The sequence below is a fragment of the Triticum urartu genome, chromosome 5, assembly GCF_003073215.2.
Source record: "Triticum urartu cultivar G1812 chromosome 5, Tu2.1, whole genome shotgun sequence".
Classification (NCBI taxonomy): domain Eukaryota; kingdom Viridiplantae; phylum Streptophyta; class Magnoliopsida; order Poales; family Poaceae; genus Triticum; species Triticum urartu.
In genome coordinates, this window is record NC_053026.1 from 316950759 (window position 1) to 316972547 (window position 21789).

At 43.6% G+C, this 21789-nt stretch overlaps 1 protein-coding gene across 1 annotated transcript; it reads right to left on the reverse strand.

Annotated features, from left to right (window-relative positions):
• Window positions 1-435: 435 nt before the first annotated feature.
• Window positions 436-7573, reverse strand: LOC125508792 (phototropin-1A). The gene is made up of 23 exons (XM_048673587.1): window positions 7147-7573; window positions 6458-6941; window positions 6184-6366; window positions 6007-6098; window positions 5617-5890; window positions 5319-5532; window positions 5157-5227; window positions 4833-4939; window positions 4575-4624; window positions 4390-4473; window positions 3916-3975; window positions 3725-3814; window positions 3372-3448; window positions 3163-3247; window positions 2956-3036; window positions 2514-2617; window positions 2303-2352; window positions 1917-2023; window positions 1610-1732; window positions 1428-1479; window positions 1228-1340; window positions 972-1112; window positions 436-746 (listed from the first exon to the last, which is right to left on the reverse strand). Exons 1-23 carry the CDS (start codon window positions 7169-7171, stop codon window positions 648-650), a joined length of 2766 nt encoding a protein of 921 aa, XP_048529544.1. The 5' UTR covers window positions 7172-7573; the 3' UTR covers window positions 436-647.
• Between the last annotated feature and the right edge of the window lie 14216 nt (window positions 7574-21789).

A 21789-nucleotide genomic window follows, 5' to 3' on the forward strand; every position in this document is an offset into this window, starting at 1 on the left:
TAGTATCACTAGATCCGTTTTGAAATGTAATTTCATAACATACCAGTTTGATGTCATATATGTTACTACTATTTTTTATAAAGTTGGTTAACATTTTAAAGCTTGGACTTAGAACAAAACACTTATTATGTACAGTATCCTACTGGTGGTGGCCGGTATCCTATCCGCCGGGATTCCAGTTTGCTCCATGGCTCGCTCAGTGTTCAAATCTACTCCTTCAAACCCTTGTTATTTTCTTTCGACGGCGGCACAAGAAATTTGAACTTGTCTCCGCAGGCGCGCGGCGGCCGGCCGGCCGGAGACGGCAACTTCGGCAGGGGCCTCCGTCGCCGCTCCTGCATCTCCTCCTCCTGGTAATTGTTGGAAGACTATGCATCAACTCCCAAGTCCGTTTCTTCAAGCCCAATACCCCATCCATCATTGGACGCACGCATATACGCACCTTAATTGCTTATTAATACTATCCCGGTACAGGACTACTACATTGCGCTCAACAACTCCAGCGCTTATTCCATCCCCTACCGAAGTATGGGTATGGGTACCAACAGAAAAAAACAGCCAGCAACAGCAAACGAAACACGCATGATTGAGCTAGCACGGCCAGGATACATCTTTGGCATCTCTGTCTGTCCATCCACCTTCTTCGTTCAGAACATGTCGGTGTAATTATCAGCGGCGGCAGCAGCGTCGCCCAATCCCTTGTCCATGTCGTCCGACAACAGTGGAGCGTCCATCTTTGGAGGAGCCTGCACCACGCCAGTTTCACACACAAACAAATTAGTCACACAACCATTTATTTAGCTAGCTAATAACTAAGACTCTGAACAAATTTCGTTTTTGGTTTTCTTCTATCAAACAGGCATAAAAAAACGGTGCGCCATTTCGTCTTTACAAAAAGGTCACAAATAACCGGCGGCAGCTGGGTATTATTGCTAGCTAGTCATGATAATAATGGAGTGAGTGTTCATTACCGTGCCCCGCACAAGGGCCCAGTTGATGCCGCGGAAGAACGGGTGTTGTTTTATCTCATTCGATCCCTCATACGATCCCATTCTATTCGCAGGATCCCTGTGCAGCAACCTGTAGATCAGCTGCCTCGCTGGGAGGCTCACCTGCTCATTCACACAGCACCCATGTGCAACCCCGAGTAAACTTTCCTTGTCAACCAAATTTTTCTTCAGAAATAATATAGGAATATATGCTAAGCCGCTTTCTTAATTACCGTACCGATATACTCGCGGGGAATCTGATGTCCTTGTGTAGGATGTTGGCAAAGGTCCTTTGCCTGGTTTTACCTCTGAAGGGTGTGTAGCCATACAGCATTTCATACAGAAGAATCCCTGCATCACCAAATGGCTTTCATTAGAATTACCGTATAATAACATATGCACAAAGAAAACTGCATAGTTGGTGGAAGAGCTATGCACCTAGCGCCCACCAATCAACAGCACTTGTATGGCCAGCTCCGGTAATAATCTCCTGCAACACAAGGACCAGTATCAGAATTAAATACTCTACATTATGCACACACGAAAACACAGGGAAACAATGGATATGTTGCAAAAACGGTGAAGAATAAACTAAAAAAAAACCAAGAGAAAGTACATACAGGTGCGATGTACTCCTCTGTACCAACAAATGAATTGGATGCTCGCATAGGTTCCGCAAAAAATATGGGTGAACTCCTGCTTTTCCTCCTGCTTTTCTTATTACCTTCTTCTGGAAGAAAGACCTACCAAAACAGGAACAGATAATTACTTCACCTCATCACATAACCTATGAATATACTGAAGTCAACCTTCCCTTTTTAGGGCCAGCAATGCATAAAAACTATATGCATTTTTATGATTTATTGTAAGAGAAAGAGCTTCAAAATTAAGTTATTTTTTTTCAAATCAAATTTAGTGTCTTTTTACCTGCGGTCTGCAAGATGTCAGGCAAGATAAATCAAAGTCTGTCAGGGATATGTGCCCGTCTCTATGAAGTAAGATATTCTCTGGCTTCAAGTCTCGGTAGATTATACCTGAGGATATAAATAATATTAAACAAGAGTAAACATGACACCTTATAAGCAGTAGAAATCTCAACCTGTATTATGCCAGCTCTTTTTTATTCGGATAAGGAAACATTGCTTTTAAGGCCTTACAGAAAATATGCTGCAAGGGCTAACTCCTTACTGAAGGCATATGCATTTGAAAGGTGGACATAATTGCCATTAATAATGCTGTGATGCAGCACAATCAAAGGGAGTTTCATTGGTGTATTGGGTGTGTGTGTGTGTGTGGGGGGGGGGGGGGTATACCTTGACAATGCAAGTATTCAAGTGCAATGACAACTTCAGCTGCATAGAACCTGTTCCAATCATGAAAAATGTTAAATACTGCCTCTTGTACAACATCTAGAGTGGACAAAACCCCAAAACAATGAAGTGACACGCCTGTGACTGTGATCAGTATCTTATGTCAGAAATCACCCGACCAGATCTAAGAATAATAAACAGTTTGAATTATGACCTGACTGCATCTTCCCGCAAAACCTTCAGAGGTTGCCTATCTAGGAGCAGAAAGAGCTCCCCGCCAGGGTAGTAATCTGTAATGAGACATATATGTGTCTTTGTCTGCAACATTTGAGCAGAAACAAAAATGTCACTCGATTGTAGAACATGAAAAGTCATTGCGTCAATTAAGACAACCTCTTTCTAACCCCATCCCCGCCCTCTCTCCAAAACATGATAGAAGGCCATTGGATTGCGAGCCAGGGCTGCTATGGTAGGGTTTAAACAAAGTAAAAACTTGAGCCTAGTGTGTTTCTTCTCAAATGAGCTTAAATTTATATTCAAACTTGGACCTATGTTAAATGTTAGGGACTAGACAAGCTTACTCATCAAGATGATTACACATGAACAAGTACAATGTGATCTATAATAAATTTGCTTCCTTATATTGATGAACAAACCTGAAATGATGCATACAATGTTGGAAGGAACGGGTGGTCCAACATATCAAGGATCTGTCGTTCAGCAGTAGCTCTATGGACCTAGAGACATTATAATGTTATCAGAAAAATGAAACAATGAGCATAAGTAGAACTATACAAGTGAACTACATTTTCCTATGATAATTAATGTTGTTATCATTTCAGAAGGTGAAAAAAGAATCAAACCTTATTGCGATTAAGCATGACATTTTTATCCATCGCTTTCATGGCAAAGTATTCACCTGTGTTTAGCAACTCCACCAAGTGCACGCTACAATTTCAACAATAATGTACATAGTTTACTATTTAAAACTTCTGATGGCAACAGAACTCAAGCAGTGCTACTATACAGATTTAAGTTAATTCTGTTTCAAACAAAGTATGATAGGATTTACCTTCCAGTATCACCAGACCCCAAAGGTTTTACAGGCCTGAAATGTTTCAGATCAATGTTTTCTCCACCCTCACGAACCTACAGAAGAAGTAACACAATCATCACAATGAAATGCCAAATGTACGTCTCCAACGATCCCCTCGTTTTGCCAATATAGAATACTCCTACATTAGACATAATCACTGTTCTGTAATGGACTGAATTCTTCAGCAGAATGCATGGGTGGAACTAGGTATATATTTCCATGAATAAAACGAGAGGCACCCAAATCTCTAATTTCTTTATATAACGCTAGTTTCATCCAGTGACTTTAAAATCACATGCGAAAAGCAGTTTGGTAAAACTATATCATACTTTTTGGACGGCTCTCCATGACGCAGAATCCTTCATATGTGGCTTCGGTAAAACTACTTTTGAGTGGTTGGCCCATAAGTCCTCCGGCCTCTGAAAGCAATGGATGACTGTCAGAACTCCACACATATACTTGTTTGATCATTAGAAATATATTAATTTGATGAAGTGCTGGAATAATGGTTTTATCTTACCAAATTAGCATCTGGAAGTTCTTTTGCAGCCTCGTCAATATTTTCTGCAGTTTTCTTAATCTGTAACATGAACAACTCAGGTTAGTTCTGACGAATTAAAAATTTAAGGTCAATAGAATATTAAGTGGTCAAGTTGGCTTATCCAGACAAAAATAACATAAATCCATTAAAGAAAATTGCCATAACATGTTCGTGCATTTGACAGAATAGAGCGTTGACTCAAAGACTTTAACATGCCATATGCATAACAATCCACAAGTTTACTAGCATTAGAGTTGACGACCCATGGTGTATCATATCATATTACATTATTATGTGATGCTGGTTGATGTTAACAAAATTTTGCAAGTAAATTCTTGGCGCTGGTAAAATCATAGCTATTGAAGAATGAAGACCCATATATCTACTTTTGTTACTTTTCGTAGCATATATGCATGCACAAATAATCTTGATTTAATTAAAATGGATACGAACCAGCATGACACCCTCTTTTTCAGCAGCATCTCGGACATGCTCAGTTCCATCCAACTGAACCCCAATAAAATACTGGACATCTCCCTGATCAACAGTCAAAATTGATGCATTCAAATTACATGCAAACTCCATTGTATAGAGTAAGTTGGATAATATTTCCCATATGATGTCCATAGTTATAGTACCTTCTGATCACGCATAGGCTGCAAGTGAAAGAGGTTCCAGAACTTTTTACCTGTAGAAGTGATAAACGGCAAAAAGTAATTTAGCTGGATTGTTTACCATTAAGGGATATATTTAAACACAAAAATATCTTAGTGTTAGTAACTGATACAAATATATTTTTTCTCAGCCAAACATTTCGGTGAACAGCAGTATTGAACAGAAATTGCATGATACTCTTGCATGGCACGGACACGAAAAGCATGTGAAGAGTAACATACCACTCTTTGTATAATTAATCAGCTGAACAGTGACCTCTGTTTGGTTATCTATGGCATCTCTAATTTTCCTCACTGTAGCACGATCAGTTTCAGGACCTTGGAGAAACCTGTGAGGAGGACCAACAAGAAAGTGACGCATAAGTCTTTTGCATGAAACACTAGCATATACCAATCTACAAATATGCAGAGTAATAGAGATTCAATATCACGATTTTTACTACACTGTGTAACCGTTAATCTACAAAGAGGTAAAACTTGCTAAAGATTAGAAAACCATGCCAGTGAAATTGCGCAATAAATGTGTACGGCGATATCATCATTCACCTGCAGTTTCTTCCCAATATTTCTTCACGGCTGTATTCAGTCAATTGCAAGAAACTATCGGATGCAAATATCTGAAATACCGATAGAAAAATTAATGCTCATTCAAGAAAGCTTAATATCTATATGAATGAAAAGATGAGTGGGGTCCCTGATGAATCTTACAATAGGATTATCTGGCAATCTTGGGTCAGTAATGACAAAGTTCTTCTCGATACGTTCAAGTGTAGTAGCCAAGTCTATACCCCTTCTTATTTCTTTCCTCCTTAGCTCATCATCAAAGCTCTCAGGTCTTTCATCATCACTGTCAAGTAAGGGATCTTCATCTCTTGGTTTCAGCATGTTCTTTTCTACATTTCCATTGCCCATACCAAGTAAACTGCACATACAGATTGAATAAGACAACAGGAACATGAAATGAGATGCTGAAATTCTACTCTTTGACTTGTATCAATGAGCTTACCCCATAAGCGAAAACAGACCCGATTTTCTAGTTTTATTGCCTCCTTCAGGTACTTCGTTGATCTTCTGCAGTGAGCTTCTTGCTCCAGTGTGCGAGGTACGTCGAGATCCACTCTCTGAGCTTCTCTTGCCAGTACCATCACCCGTTAACAAGCCTACTGATTCCTGTGATTTTCTTTTGAAGGTGCTATTACTTGATTCTGACAGTGACCGTGGATTTTTGAGAGCCAACAGAAGCTCAGACACTGAGCTACGGGCCTGGTCCTTCTGCCTGGCTGCAGGTATATGTTTTTTTCTTCAATATGAAACCAATTTAATTTCTGAAAATAAAAAAGATCTGCTAGCTAGTAGCACTTTTTTGAAAAAAACCAAGCTAAAATGATAGTAGTACCATCATATTTGATGAGTGACTCTGGCAGTCCATTTGGACGAACAACAGTGTCCTTGTTCCCTTCAGTGTATTTACTCACTTCCACTTGCATCCTGGAACAGAACAGGAATGGTAAGAAATACGTCTAATTCGTGGCACTGGTGCACGGGGAAAGAAGAGAAGGGCTAGGGAGGTGACCCTATGAACTTGAGGACCCTGCCATCCTCATCCTTGATGGGGGCAATGGTCAGGAGGTTCCAGAATGCCGTGCCATCCTTCTTGTAGTTGAGGACACGGCCGCAGTAGTTTGATCCGTCGGCTAGAGCCTGCCTGATCTTTGCGATCTCCGCCGGGTCGGTGCCGGAGCCCTGGAGGAAGCGGCTGCACAGCACATACAATTGCCACATTCAATTCCATCGATTCGGTGAAGGAGGATAGATTGAAGGGGATGGATGGATGATGGATTTGATACCAGTTCCTTCCGACGACCTCCTTGGAGGTGTAGCCGGTCATGTTGAAGAAGCCGGCGCTGGCGTACATGATGGGGTGGCCGGGGCGGCTGGCGTCCGACACGACGAACGTCTGCTGGAACGCCGAGAGCGCCGCCCGGAGCTCCTCGGACACCCGGGGGATGCCGGCGCCGGCGACGGCCTTGTCGTCGGAGCTGCTGCGGGCGGAGCCGCCCCCGGAGCTGCGGGCGGAGACGCCCTGCGGCCGGCCCGTGTGCTCGTTGGTCTGGAGCACGAGGCCCCACTCCGCCGCCCGCTGCGTCGCCCTGTCGACATCATCGATATTGCCGTCGTCGTCCTGGCGGAACGGCGAGGCGGCGGGGCGGAACGCGGCGGCGGAGGAGGGGTTGAAGACCTCGAGCGAGCCGCGGGAGTCGCGCGGCAGCTGCTGCTTCGGCCGCTGAGGAGGCTCGTCATGGCCGCCGCCTCCTCCTCCTCCTGCTGCACCTGCCACCACCACCACTTAGCATCAGCTATCTACGGAGTAGGTAGCAACACTCCACTAAGCTAGCAATTCGAAAAGAAAAAGGGGGAAAAAAGACTGCATGTCAAGCTGGCAATTGGATCGAAATTGAAGAAGCATTTTGCCCCTGAAAATCATTGATCATACAATCATACAACTAAAGGCTCCAGCGGAAACCGTTGATCATACATTTAGGATGCTGCGGGCTGATCATTCAGAAATCGGCCGATCGATGGATGGATTCGAGGGCTTCTGAATTATCACGAACTGAATCAGAAACAGTGGCAAGACAGTAGTCAATTAAGGTCTAATCCAAATAGTGTCATCTGCAGCTGCCAGCATGAATGATCTTCTTGGTGCGTTTCTCTATCAAATCAGTCAGCTGGAGCACTGTAGAGCGTGCTAACTGTTTCTTGGTGCCTGTCGTACTACATACTGTACTATACATATTACTGGCCCGAGAACCAAACCAAATCCGGGATTTGTTCCTCTCGTGGGCAGGAGTAGGACTGGTGGTTGAGTTGAAAAGGGCGGCATCATGCTTGCTACCACAGAAAGTTAACTGGATTCTCTATGCATGTCGATCGATCTGCATCGCTTTATTCCCGGGCCATGGGATTCAGATACCACAGCATCGATCCCCAGGGCTGACGAGATATTTTCTGTAGCTAGCTAGAGTGAGTGCGACGCATGTCGGCTGCAGGTGCAAGTCGGAGTGCGATTAATTAGCTACTGTTTGTCTCTACGTACTCTAATGTGAGATGTTAGTAGTGGCACCATCAGCAAGTTGAGTGCAAGTCAGGTGAAAGTTGAAAGTGACGATGAAGAGAGGAGAAAGCACAGTAGTGCATCCACCAGCCGGGCTGGGCCAACTAAAAGGGACACTCCAGGGCAAGTGTCTGTCTCATCCACACAAGAGTATCGCCCTCAATCCACATCCATCCAGCCAACCCAATGGAAGCAAGCAAGATCGATTCACAACACGGAATTTGCTGCCACCACACATACACATGTACGTATATGTCTTCCTCCTCCTCCCCTCACCCTCAGCCTCAGGACATCACACCTGCAGTACTAATCAGGCAGCTGGTGTTGCATTTCCACTTTTGGTTTATCGATCTGAATTCATTCATTCCTTCAGTTCTAGTTTGATTCACTCCCAGTGGTTAACAGCAAGGCTGTGTAGGTACACTGAAATACTTACTAATCAGAAGAGTGATACTGGTGGCTGAGAGTGATCGAGCTGAGTCAATGGATTCTCAACCGCGTGCACCCATGAACAGCCTAAGCTTAGATGTACAGTAATTTAGGGTCAGTGCAAAACTAATTAGCTGAAATTAACTGCATTAAAAATATATTAGCTGAAGTAAACTAGTCATGGGAGCAACCCGCGGGCAGTTCTACGTCCTCGCGAGCAGGTCTGCTCAAATTTACCGGCACCGAATTCGAATTAGACTAGCTGGCAGCCTGACACTCGACTCAGAAACCGAAGAAGAATGAAGCAGCAGCGAAATGGTTACGGCGGGCACCTTTGGAAGCCATCGTCAGTACGAAGCCTCAGCTAGCGCCCCACCTTCCCTCCTCTTCTTCGGTTCTTCCTCCGGCTCCGCGCGCGCGTGATCCGAGAAACCGAGACGTAGTACGTCGTCAGCTCTCCATCTCCAAATATTTCTTTATTGGGCACGAGGAAGAAGAAGAAGGCTGCTGAAGAGGTTGGAGGCAGAGCAGCTGAGGCAGCGGCAATTTAACTAGCTACTCCGCCAGCTACAGCGGCGCGCCGGGGTGCGTGAACAACGTTAGCATGCATGCGCGCGCCAAGTTGCGAGAAGCGATCTGCACAGTATATGCCCGCTCGGAAGACCGCGCGGCATGGTCGCGGAGGGAGGAAGGAATTGGGGGGCACCGGCACCGATACAGCTACTGGTACTGCCTTGCTGCCGTCATGGGCTAGTTGTTCAGCCGAGGGAGACGACGACGGGGCTGGGGCCCGGGTTCCAGTCTGTCCACGTACGTACGGGCTAGTATCCCACACTCCCTTATCTTGGCTGCTACAGGTGGATTGATATGGCTTGGGAAGGAGACAGGAGCAAGGAGGCGAAGCATCCACGCCCGTCGCTGTCGCTTTGTTTTGGCGGATTGGTCGCGGCCAATCTCGATCGGACCATGCTTCGTTCCACACTCTGTCCATCCATCGTCTTCGATGGTCGACCGATGCAAGAAAAGGGAGAGTGAATGAGCATAGCTGAGACGGCTAGGTTTCGTCGAACTTGGCCAACCAGGTGTAAGATCTAGATTTGACATGGGCGATAGTATTTTTCTGAATTTATTTTAGTTTTGTTTTTGAAAAGGAGGATGCACTCCCGGATGCATGCAGCCATTTTATTAACTACTCCCTCCGTTTTAAATTACTCGTCGTAGAAATGAATGTATCTAGAACTAAAGTACATCTAGATATATTCATTTCTACGATGAGTAATTCGAAACGGAGGAAGTAGTAAGCATGCACGCAACCCCTTCGACATCTCTTATAATGTGTTCTACGCTATTGAAAGCTAGATCCCATGATGTTTGTGATGCATAACTTCAATGTCCAATTACAAAAATGTGTATATCAATTATACACCCTTAATCCAAATGCCAAAGGTGGCAAGTTTTCATGCTGAAGCTAGTACCTTAGTCAATATCCAATCTTTTCATTTGAATGGTGCACTTGTCAATTTAGTTGCAGCATTGCAGAGTTTGTCTCATGATTTATCCTCATTCTCTAGCGAGTTAATGACGTCAGGACCATTGACTTTTATAAAGCTGCCACATTGGGAGTGAATACAACCCAACTCAAAAGGAAAGGAGGCAGTTTTCATTCTCTAGCAGCCTTGTATAATGGGGAATCAACTATGTTTTCTTTACATTCCTAGTCAAATTGGGAGTGAATACAACCCAACTCAAAAGTAAAGGAGGCAGTTGGCCCATCCAAAATAATCAATATTTTCAGTAGCAGATTGCTGACCACTTGCACACCACGTCACAAAAACAGAATGACTTGATGAAGGCTAGAGCTGAGCACATAAATATGGCATAGAATGCCCATTACCTCCGAGTGTTCGGCGGGCGCTCCAATCATTCCACAAGAGTGATCACCTGAAAACATATATTCATTTTATAAAGGATCAGCAAAGAAAATGAATGTGTGATTCATAAACTCTATAACATCCTGCATCACAAGCGTGAAAGGACCGACAATATCAAAATAGTACAATGTACTGTATGGATTTATTTTTCTTGTAGGAACGGGTACCATACTCATAATGTATTAACTTTAGTATCACAATAAGTTTCCTAATAACATGTATGCAAAAAGGAAAGCAAATAAGGTGCACTCATGATATGTCTATAGTTTTCCATGGGACGAAGAGCAACATGAAACTCCAAAGTTTCTCGATAGAACATCTACATTCTTAGTGGTGAACTATTTTTGCTCTTAACTTGCAATACATTTTGAAACTCTAACTTGTTTGAGGCTGAACTTCTGTACATTTCTATGGGCCATTAGAGCTGCATTTAAACTGAGAAAACAATCACAAAGTCATAGAGGGAGTGAATACAATCCAACTCAAAAGGAAAGGAGGCGGTTGGCCCACCCGAAATAATCAATATTTTCAGTAGCAACTTGCTGACCACTTGCACACCACGTCACAAAAACAAAATGACTTGTTGAAGGCTAGAGCTGAGCACACAAATATGGCATAGAGTGCCCATTACCTCCGAGTGTTCGGCGGGCGCTCCAATCATTCCACACGAGTGATCGCCTGAAAACATATATTCATTTTATAAAAGGATCAGCAAAGAAAATGAATGTGTGGTTCATAAACTCTATAACATCCTGCATCACAAGCATGAAAGGACCGACAATAACGAAATAGTATAATGTACTGTATGAATTTATTTTTCTTGTAAGAACGGGTACCATACTCATAATGTATTAACTTTAGTATCACAATAAGTTTCCTAATGACATGTATGCAAAAAAAGAAAGCAAATAAGGTGCACTCATGACATGTCTATAGTTTTCCATGAGACGAAGAGCAGCATGAAACTCCAAAGTTTTCCGATAGAACATCTGCATTCTTAGTGGTGGACTATTTTCGCTCTTAACTTGCAATACATTTTGAAACTCTAACTTATTTAAGGCTGAACTTCTGTACGTTTCCATGGGCCATTAGAGCTGCATTTAAACTAAGAAAACAATCACAAAGTCATAGAAACGTCTCCCGGGTTCGCTCTAAAATTCCCCACTTTCTTCTGGCATACTAGTTTTGTCCGCAATATTTAGATAAACTAAAAGATAAGATATAAAATACGACCGCAATATTTAGAGATTATGTAAGGTCAGCCAAACAAATTCACTTTTTTCCTCCTAACTGAAACAAGATAACTGTTATATCTACCAGGGTAGCATGGAGTTCAAATAAAAAGGTCCAGGATATACCAATATTAAGTATTTTTTTCTTTAGAAGAAAAAACCCAAAAAGTGAAATCTATTGCAAAATATATTAAGCTATTGGACAAGCTAATTCTAGTGTTATACTTATTAATACAACATGATTCAGTACATACCAACTGTTACCACTTTTTGGTTTTTCACCATCTTGATTTACAACTGAGTTGATTATGTTGCTCAAAGGAGTTCGTGGCACATCGAGCGATGACGAAGAATGTGCTTGATTTGCAGTCTCATGAGTAGGTGTATTCATCGGATCTTTAAATGGGGAACAATCCCCTGATCGCAACGCATGCGGATGATGATTCCTCATCTATGCCATGGTAAAAAATGGGGAACATCCTACATCAGTAGGATGACAAAACGATGCTGTAGAGGCATTTTTTTTGTTATGCGGAGTTGTCATGCAATATTGAGAAGCTCAATTCTTAAATGTTCCAAACAAAGTAAGCACAAACTCAAGTAAATATGAATATGTGACGAAAAGGACCTTAGATGCTGTAGATGACGATGAGTGGTTCTGAACCTGAACCTGCAGAAATAAGGTATGCATTGTTAGGGAGGAGGGAAAAAAGAAGATATAAATCGTTCTTAGTGAGATTACCTAAATTTCAGATATTAGTGGATCATTGAAAGCATGTTCAGAAAGTTCATAAGCTATTGCCTACTAATTTCATTCCAGTTGATGAGTGAGTCGTGGTAGCTCGGGAATGTGCAGATTTCCAAGAGCATTGAGAAGGTAGTTTAGGTGAGAGAGCATATTTTGTGAACCAAAGTCTAATATCTAACACCAGGTCCGTGCCCCAGCCTAGCCACATACCAGGACTGGATCACACACCGGTCTGGTGCACTCACAGCGGGCACCACATGTGCATCCTGCAAGGCCCGACACCACCGTCTTCCATCGATCCATTTTCAGAGCAGAAACTGACGCATTGACCGTGTCAGACCTCTCTGCAATCGACGCGACCACGATGCCAGACAACGTCGTCCTTCTGCGTGTGTCCATCCCCGTACATCGGACGTCGAATCTGCACTGCGCCACGCTGTCGAGATCCGTCGTCATGAATGTGTAGGATGAAGCACCGCTCCACCATCTGTGTCTATATTGTGTTTTTTTTAAAGGAAGATTAACTATTGTTGTGCATTTTATCGATCGATGCAAGGTAAATTATGATGGTGTGAGATGACTAATTTAGACCACCATGTAGCGGCGGGCCTAGAAACTTCTCCAACGTTGGACAAAGCACATAATTTCTCCGTTCGAAATTACTTGTTGCAGAAATGGATGTATTTAGATGTATTTTAGTTTTAGATACATTCATTTTCGAGACAAGTAATTCCGAACGGAGGGAGTATATATTAAGATGCCTAAGGTAACGTCCTTTTGATACAAAACACTATTTAAAAACATTGAAACTGAAGCGTCAAGCTGTCGACAAGCTTGAGCAGTTGTACAAACCAGAGTGACGGTAAATTAGTCCTCCTCAGGCCAAGCCATTTTGTATCTTAGGGCACGCTCGACTTCACTCTCCTTTCGAGCGAACGGACCAAAAGGGCAGCTCGTGAAGCCCAGATCTAGGATCTCTCACTGTCTATAGTAAAAAATGCAGAGCTGCATAAACCAGGGTTGTCACACACCAATTTACACAAGGAATCATACAGACATGTGTCTTAACAATTAAACTAAGTGACATAATTAGATGCTAAGCTTATGATTAGGTCTATCCATCACATTATTCTTTTAATGATGTGATCCCGTTATTAAATACAATTCATATCTATGGTTAGAAAACCTTAACCATCTTTAATCAACGAGCTAGTCTAGTAAAGGCTCATTAGGGACACGTTGTTCGTTTATGTATCCATGCATGTATTTGAGTTTTCGGTCAATACAATTATAGCATAGAGATTGGAGAGTAAAATTTATCAAGAACAAGGAAATATGATAATAACAATTTTATTATTGCCTCTAGGGCATATTTCCAACAACTGACCAGTTGCTTATATATATGTGGAAAACCTGTTATCTGTCTTCTTATTTTTCTTTCAGAGTAATACACTACAAGAAAATACACTTCCGTGATGATATATGTTTGTCACAGTAGATCACGTTTTCTGTCATGCACGTATATCCATGATGATTTTATGGCAGAATTAAGATAGTCATACATGTGCTGTCGTAGAAGTGTTCCATGACATTATCAAAATTATCATCACAGAAGTGTTCACTTCCACGACGATAAATGCTGCGTCATGGAAGTGCTTTCGTCAAGGGTGACCGACACGTGGCATCCACCGTAATGGGTCGCCGTTAAGCTATCGGGTCTGGTTTTGGATCCGATAACCCCCTAACAGCCACGACCAATGCCGATTTTCCACGTGTAAAATTCTCATTGGCCGACGGAACCACGTGCCAGCTCCGCGTTGGCACACATGTCACTCATTCAATGGGCGAGATGCGCCTATAATATGTTGACACGTTGACCGGCCCAAAAGTGGCCCATAAAGATTAAATGAGCCGGCCCAACTAAAAGCCCACAAGATTTTTTGGACCATAATGGGCCGGCCCAGCTAAAGGCCCATGAGATTTCGCCGACCATAATAGGACGACCCAGCTAAAGGGCCACAAGATTTTGAGGACACTAGTGGGCCGGCCTGTTAACAGGCTGCCATGTTTTGGGCCAAATGCCGGCCCATATTTGATCCGGTCCATTAATAGCCTGCCATATTCTGGGCCTAATAAATGCCCATATGAGATCCGACCCATTAAAAGCCTACCACGTTCTGGACCAAATTATGGCCCAGATCAGATCCGGCCCTTTAAGAGGCTTTGGGCTAAATTATGACCCATATCAAATTCGACCCGTCAACTGGACACTATGCTTTTGGGCCCACTTGCTAAAGGTCCATTTAGTAATTCGTCCTGATATTAGTTTCGACCGTTTAACATTTTGGCCCTATATTTATTTTGACTTGTTAAAAGCCCGTCATATATTTGGGCCTAACTACGACCCGGTTTGCATCCGGACCGCTCACAACCGATAATCTGATTGGGCCAAATAAGGACCAAGACAATTTTGGCCTGCTAACGGCCTGTGATGTGGTTGGCACAATCATGGGCCAGGGTCTATTTCGTCCTGCTGTCGGCCCGTGAGCTGTTCGGCACGTTTCAGGCCCAACCTACTTTTCAGCCTCCTAAAAGCCCATTGAGTTTTCTTGCGAAAATAGGGCTGGCGGTTTACTCGGCGTATTAAAGGCCTGAATCTACTAGTGGGTCAGTTTACATTTAGGCCTATTAACGTACCAAGATGACTGGCCCCATGGTGCGGATCATACATAGTGATTTGCATGACGGCCCGATTATGTACCGTAATTTTATGGTTTGACCGGTTTACTGCGAGGACAGGATATATATACAGTAAAATAACTACAGCATCGTGAATAAGAAAAAACTTAGACTATACAATAAAGAAATTACGGCATATTACATCCATTGGGCATCAAAGTTCGCCACTATGATAATAAAGCACAAGCAGACATCAGATTACATACACTGGGCATCAAAGATCGCCACCAGTGCAAGTAAACACGCCGACAAAATAATATACAAAACCGACAACACTTCAACCGAGTTCAAGAAAGGTTAGCCCTGCTCGGGAACTGCAGCGCAAGTAGCTGAGCAAGCTGATGAGACTACGCTTGTTTGACACTTATATCCTCCTCATTCTAAAAGATAAACAAGCAGACAGATGACAGGTTTTGCACATATAAGTATCAGTGCTGACAATTCATCACATTTCTTACTAACGAATAAAGTGACACAGTTTAAAATAGCAATAACATAATATGGTATTGTTCAGGTTAAGACATGGCAGGAAATGACATTGTGAAGGAGTTGACAGCTTCACGACACCACTGGATTACAGATTAAGAACTCATAAGTATCAATGGTTAGTATGCTGTCAATTTATCCCATTTCAGATTGGCAAATAAAGAGATGGTTTAAATAATAGTAGAATGATATGACATTGTTCATAGTAAGACATTGCATAATATGACATTATGCTATAGTGGGTAGGTTCACCACACCACTGGATTACAGATCAAGAATAGAAGCATACATGCAGTGCAAAAGAAGATCACTTGCTCTGTATAGTTTAATTTACATGGTATGAAGAAGGAACTTGGTTGTACAACTGAAAATTTAAATTGAGAAGGACAAACTTTTGTTTATGAACCACATAATAAACTTTAAACATGTAATTTGATGCAAACACCAAAAATAAATAGCTGTTATAGTCATGCCTAACCAAGTATACACAACAAAGTTTGAAGGCTTGAGAAGGACAAACTTACATTATTGGTGAAGTCAGGATCTATAAAGCCCTTGTCCATGCTGATGGGGGGGGGGGCAATTCAAGAAGTTTACCATAGAATCTTCTTCATAAGCATTGCCTTTATTCTACATTTTGGTAAGAGTAAATATAGATGTGATAATATAAGAAAAAATGGAGAATATTTAAGATAAGATGAAGACTGATGCTACATAACCAAGTAGCTATAAGTGTAAGTATAGCGATACAGGCAAAAGGTACAGCCAAGAGCAATGCAGAGCTAAACTTCTTCAGTACCGTCGATGTTATCCAACCTTATGGTAAGAGTAAATACAGATCTGATGTGTAGAAAATGGAGGGCAAAGGAAAATAAGCTGCAGAGTGATGTCAATATAAGTACACTGATACAGGACAACACATACTTACAAGAACAATGCAGAGCTAAAAAAATTCATTGGCATTGGATATATTCTACACTAATGTAACCATTCATACAGATCCGATAATTTGGAGCGAACAATTGATAAGCAAGCTATCATGCATACTGCTGTCACATAATGAACCAGGTATGAATGCAAGTACAGTGATACAGGACAATAGGTACTAACAAGAGCAAAGCAGCGGGCATCATATTTGCGATATCCTGTCATCCTTTTCAAGCTGGAATTCTTCTTCGAGCATATTTCTTGCAAAAGAGATCCGTAAGGCACATGCAAAAAAGTAGAAGTTCAAATTGTCATGTGATATCATAGACAAGGTTTTTCCATTCAATTTAGTAGAGGAGACTTCACCAGAAATTCGTTTATAGACTTGCCATCAAAGTGTGATTTTCTCAGGTAACACCGATACTGCTACAATGCTTCCTTGAAAAGCGCAAGCAAGCTTTGCTCGTCATGACTATCCAGATTGACCCTCGCCAACTTACAACAATGTAATGTAAATCATTGATGTTTTCAATCAGCAGAAAACAAGAAAATAATCACCATGAATAATAGCACTTACACGTAAGTGGGACAGGAAGATGTGAAAATGGTGTTTGTCTTCACTATAATCTTCCCATGATGGGAATGAAGGAAATATGCCCTAGTGGCAATAATAAAGTTGTTATTTATATTTCCTTATATCATGATAAATGTTTATTATTCATGCTAGAATTGTATTAACCGGAAACTTAGTACATGTGTGAATACATAGACAAACAGAGTGTCACTAGTATGCCTCTACTTGACTAGCTCGTTAATCAAAGATGGTTAAGTTTCCCAGCCATAGACATGAGTTGTCATTTGATGAACGTGATCACATCATTAGAGAATGATGTGATTGACATGACCCATCCATTAGCTTAGCATTATGATCGTTTAGTTTATTGCTATTACTTTCTCCATAACTTATACATGTTCCTATGACTATGAGATTATGCAACTTCTGAATACCGGAGGAACACTTAGTGTGCTATCAAACGTCACAACGTAACTGGGTGATTATAAAGATGCTCTACAGGTGTCTCCGATGGTTCTTGTTGAGTTGGCATAGATTGAGATTAGGATTTGTCACTTCGATTGTCGGAGAGGTATCCCTGGGCCCTCTCGGTAATGCACATCACTATAAGCCTTGCAAGCAATGTGGCTAATGAGTTAGCTGCGGGATGATGCATTCCAGAACAAGTAAAGAGACTTGCCAGTAACGAGATTGAACTAGGTATGGTGATACCGACGATCGAATCTCAGGAAAGTAACATACCGATGACAAAGGGAACAACGTATGTTGTTATGCGGTTTGACCGATAAAGATCTTCGTAGAATATGTAGGAACCAATACGAGCATCCAGGTTCCGCTATTGGTTATTGACCGGAAGTGAGTCTCGATCATGTCTACATAGTTCTCGAACCCATAGGGTCCGCACGCTTAATGTTCGATGACGATCGGTATTATGAGTTTATGTGTTTTGATGTACCGAAGGTAGTTTGGATTCCCAGATGTGATCACGGACATGACGAGGAGTCCCGAAATGGTCGAGACATAAAGATCGATATATTGGAAGGTTATGTTTGGACATCGGAATGGTTCCAGATGAGTTCAGGCAATTACCAGAGTACCGGGGGGTTACCGGAACCCTCCGGGGAGTCAATGGGCCTTATTGGGCCTTAGTGGGAGAGAGGAGGAGGCGACCAGGTGGAGGGCGCGCCCCCAAGCCCAATCTGAATTGGGTGGGGGGCCGACCCCCTTTCCTTCTGAGGGAGTCCTGGATTAGGGGGTGTCCGGATGGCCGGACTATACCTTCAGCCGGACTCCAGGACTATGAAGATACAAGATTGAAGACTTCATCCCGTGTCCGGAAGGGACTTTCCTTGGCGTGGAAGGCAAGCTTGGCGATACGGATATTCAGATCTCCTACCATTGTAACCGACTCTATGTAACCCTAACCCTATCCGGTGTCTATATAAACCGGAGGGTTTTAGTCCGTAGGAGAACATACACATCAACAATCATACCATAGGCTAGCTTCTAGGGTTTAGCCTCTTCGATCTCGTGGTAGATCTACTCTTGTACTACCCATATCATCAATATTAATCAAGCATGACGTAGGGTTTTACCTCCATCGAGAGGGCCCGAACCTGGGTAAAACTTCATGTCCCTTGCCTCCTGTTACCATCCAGCCTAGACGCACAGTTCCGGACCCCTACCCGAGATCCGCCGGTTTTGACACCGGCATTGGTGCTTTCATTGAGAGTTCCTCTGTGTCGTCACCATTAGGAAGGATGCCTCGCCCCGTCTTTAAAGACGACACTGTTGCTAAGGGAGCTTTGGCTGTCGGCCAAACCCTCCGGCTAGGTGGTTTTCTTATGACCGCCTGTTCGGCTTCTACGCCGACGATGACCTCTCGAGCCATTGAAAACAATCTTCATGTTAGTTCGCAACTCGCCGAACAGTTAGATCCAATGGAGCTTTCCTCCATAAATGAGCTCTTGGATCGCTTCGCCGCCCTGGGAGTCGCTATGGATTACGACCAGATTGGGCCTAAAACCGATCTGAGAGAGATTAACTCTCCCCAAGTCACCCATCACGTTGCCGTGGTAGAGGGACAGTGCGGCGATCCTTCGTCTATCTTAAGGACTCGCCACATCCGGATTCCCAATCCCTCCAAGCCGGATACCCGCGGAGGGGAGGATATCACTCAAGACCTGAACTTAGAGTCAGGCGATGGGCTGGATTCATCGGACAACACCCAGGGATCCAAATTTTCGAGTTCAAAAATTCCTCGGCCTCTGCGCCTCAGACGGGGCGAGGCTTCGGATTTAACTCCACCCACCCACCCCAACATAAGCGATCTATCCAAAATCAGGCAAGAGCCCGACGAAACAGTACATCATTACTGGGCCAGATTCCTCCTGGTTAAGAACAGGCTAAGGGACTGCCGCGAGGAAGACACAATCTTAATCTTCTGCAATAATTGCACGGACAAGGGAATACTCAACGCCATAAGTCGCCGTGATATTACACGCTTCGCTGACTTGGCGTCCATTGTACGAAAGTATTGTGCGATGGAAAGTGCCTGGAAAACCAAAATAAAATTTTGGGACAATCCGGCCCTAAATACAAACCCAGTCCGAAATAAAAGGGTGCATCATAACCAGACACCCAGGTCAAATACCAAAAAACAAAAACCCTCTATAGGGCATGGAACCGTACTGGAAGGATGGCTTGACGGACCTTATAAAATTCACAGTACAAAGGACGCCACACCAACTCACAGCCTTAGAGCATGTTGGATACTCCGGCAGGTGGCCAAAATTGGCGAAAACCTCCTAATTCCGGAGGCCACAGAAGCTACCCCAGAGACACCCATATGGTATTAACAGTCTTCGAGACTTTCGCATCAAATAATATGCGAAAAAGGACACTCCGCAGCCTTGCCGAAGTCTACCAAGTAGCAACAATAAACCCATGGAGTGACACGGCTATTACCTTTAACGCCAATGATGAACCTAAATTCCGAACAGCCCGAGCACCAGCCGCATTGGTCCTCAGCCCAATAGTGGACGACTTTCGTCTTACCAAGGTACTCATGGACGGCGGCAGCGGATTGAACCTCATTTACGAGGAAACCCTTCAAAAAATGGAAATAGACTGGAACCACATTGAGCGAAGCAGCACAACCATTAGAGGAATAATCCCCAGTCGGGAAGCGCGCTATACAGGAAAAATCACACTAGATGTGGTGTTCGGCACGCCGGATAATTACAGGTCCGAAGAGATCACGTTCCATGTGGCTCCGTTCAGCAGCGGTTATCACGCTCTGCTAGGGCGGGAAGCGTTTACAATCTTCCAAGCAATACCCCATTACGGGTACATGAAGCTCAAAATGCCCGGGCCTAACGGGATCATCACTCTAGCTAGTGATCCGAACATAGCAGTCCGCGCCGAAAACAAGACAGCCGCACTGGCCCTCGAGGCACTATCCGAAGCCCTAGCGGCTGAGGAACTGACTGCGCTGTGCTCTACGGTGAATAGGGACGATGTGTTACTCGACAAAAGATCCAAGTCCACCTCCTTTAAACCGGCGGACGAAATAGTCAAATTCCAAGTCCATCCAACGGACCCAAATAAAACACCTTCCATCGGGGCACAGTTAAACCCTGATGTAGACGTCGCACTGCGAGAGTTCCTATGAGAAAACTGGGACATTTTCGCCTGGCACCCTTCAGACATGCCAGGAATCCCACGTAGGCTGGCCGAGCATAGCTTAAATATCCAAACAGGATTCAAACCTGTCAAACAGGCTCTTAGGCGTTTTTCCGAACCTAAGAGACAGGCTATGGGAGAGGAGCTAGCAAAGCTATTGGAGGCCGGATTCATCAGAGATATAAAACATCTGGACTGGCTAGCAAACCTGGTGATGGTACCAAAGAAGGACAAATCCTGGCGCCTGTGCGTTGATTTTAAAGACCTTAACAAGGCTTGCCCAAAGGATCCCTTCCCCCTCCCCCGCATCGATCAAATTATCGACGCTACCGCAGGACACGATTCGTTGTGTTTCCTCGACGCATATTCCGGCTACCATCAAATCAAGATGGCAGAATCAGACCAATCCGCAACGGCATTTATCACACCATACAACCCATTCCGCTTCAACACAATGCCCTTTGGGCTCAAAAATGCCAGCGCAACATATCAGCGCATAATTCAGACATGTCTGGCAAGCCAGATCGGCAAAACAGTGGAGGAATATGTAGATGATGTGGTCGTCAAAACAAGACATGTCGAATCTCTAGTAGACGACTTGAGGCTCACATTTGATAACCTCCGAACATACGACATCAAGCTCAACCCGGAAAAATGCGTTTTCGGCGTTCCAGCCGGAAAGCTCTTGGGCTTCATTGTATCCGGTAGAGGAATCGAAGCAAATCCAGCCAAGATCCGAGCTCTGTCGCAACTGGATATCCCAAAGGACCTCAAACAAATACAAAAGTTAACCGGATGCGTGGCAGCTCTAAGCTGCTTTATCTCCCGCTTGGGAGAAAAGGCCCTACCCCTTTACCGCCTCCTTTGGCGCACCGAACACTTCGAATGGACGGATGCAGCCACGGCCAGACTCGAGGAAATAAAAGCCATACTGGAAACAAACCCAGTCCTGGCCGCGCCAAATATTGGTGAACCAATGCTATTATACATTGCAGAAACACATCAGGTTGTAAGCGCAGTGCTCGTCGTCGAACGAGAAGCGGACGAACACAGATTCCCCCTTCAAAAGCCGGTCTATTATGTGTCCACTGTCCTCACTCCTTGCAAATCACGGTACCCGCATTATCAAAAGATCGCGTACGCAGTATTCATGGCATCTCGGAAGCTACGACACTACTTTCAAGAGTGTTCAATAATAGTAGCCTCCGAAGTACCACTTAACGATATTATAAACAACCGTGACGCAACGGGCCGGATTGCAAAATGGGCCATTGAGCTCCTCCCGTTCGACATAACTTATAAGCCACGGCGAGC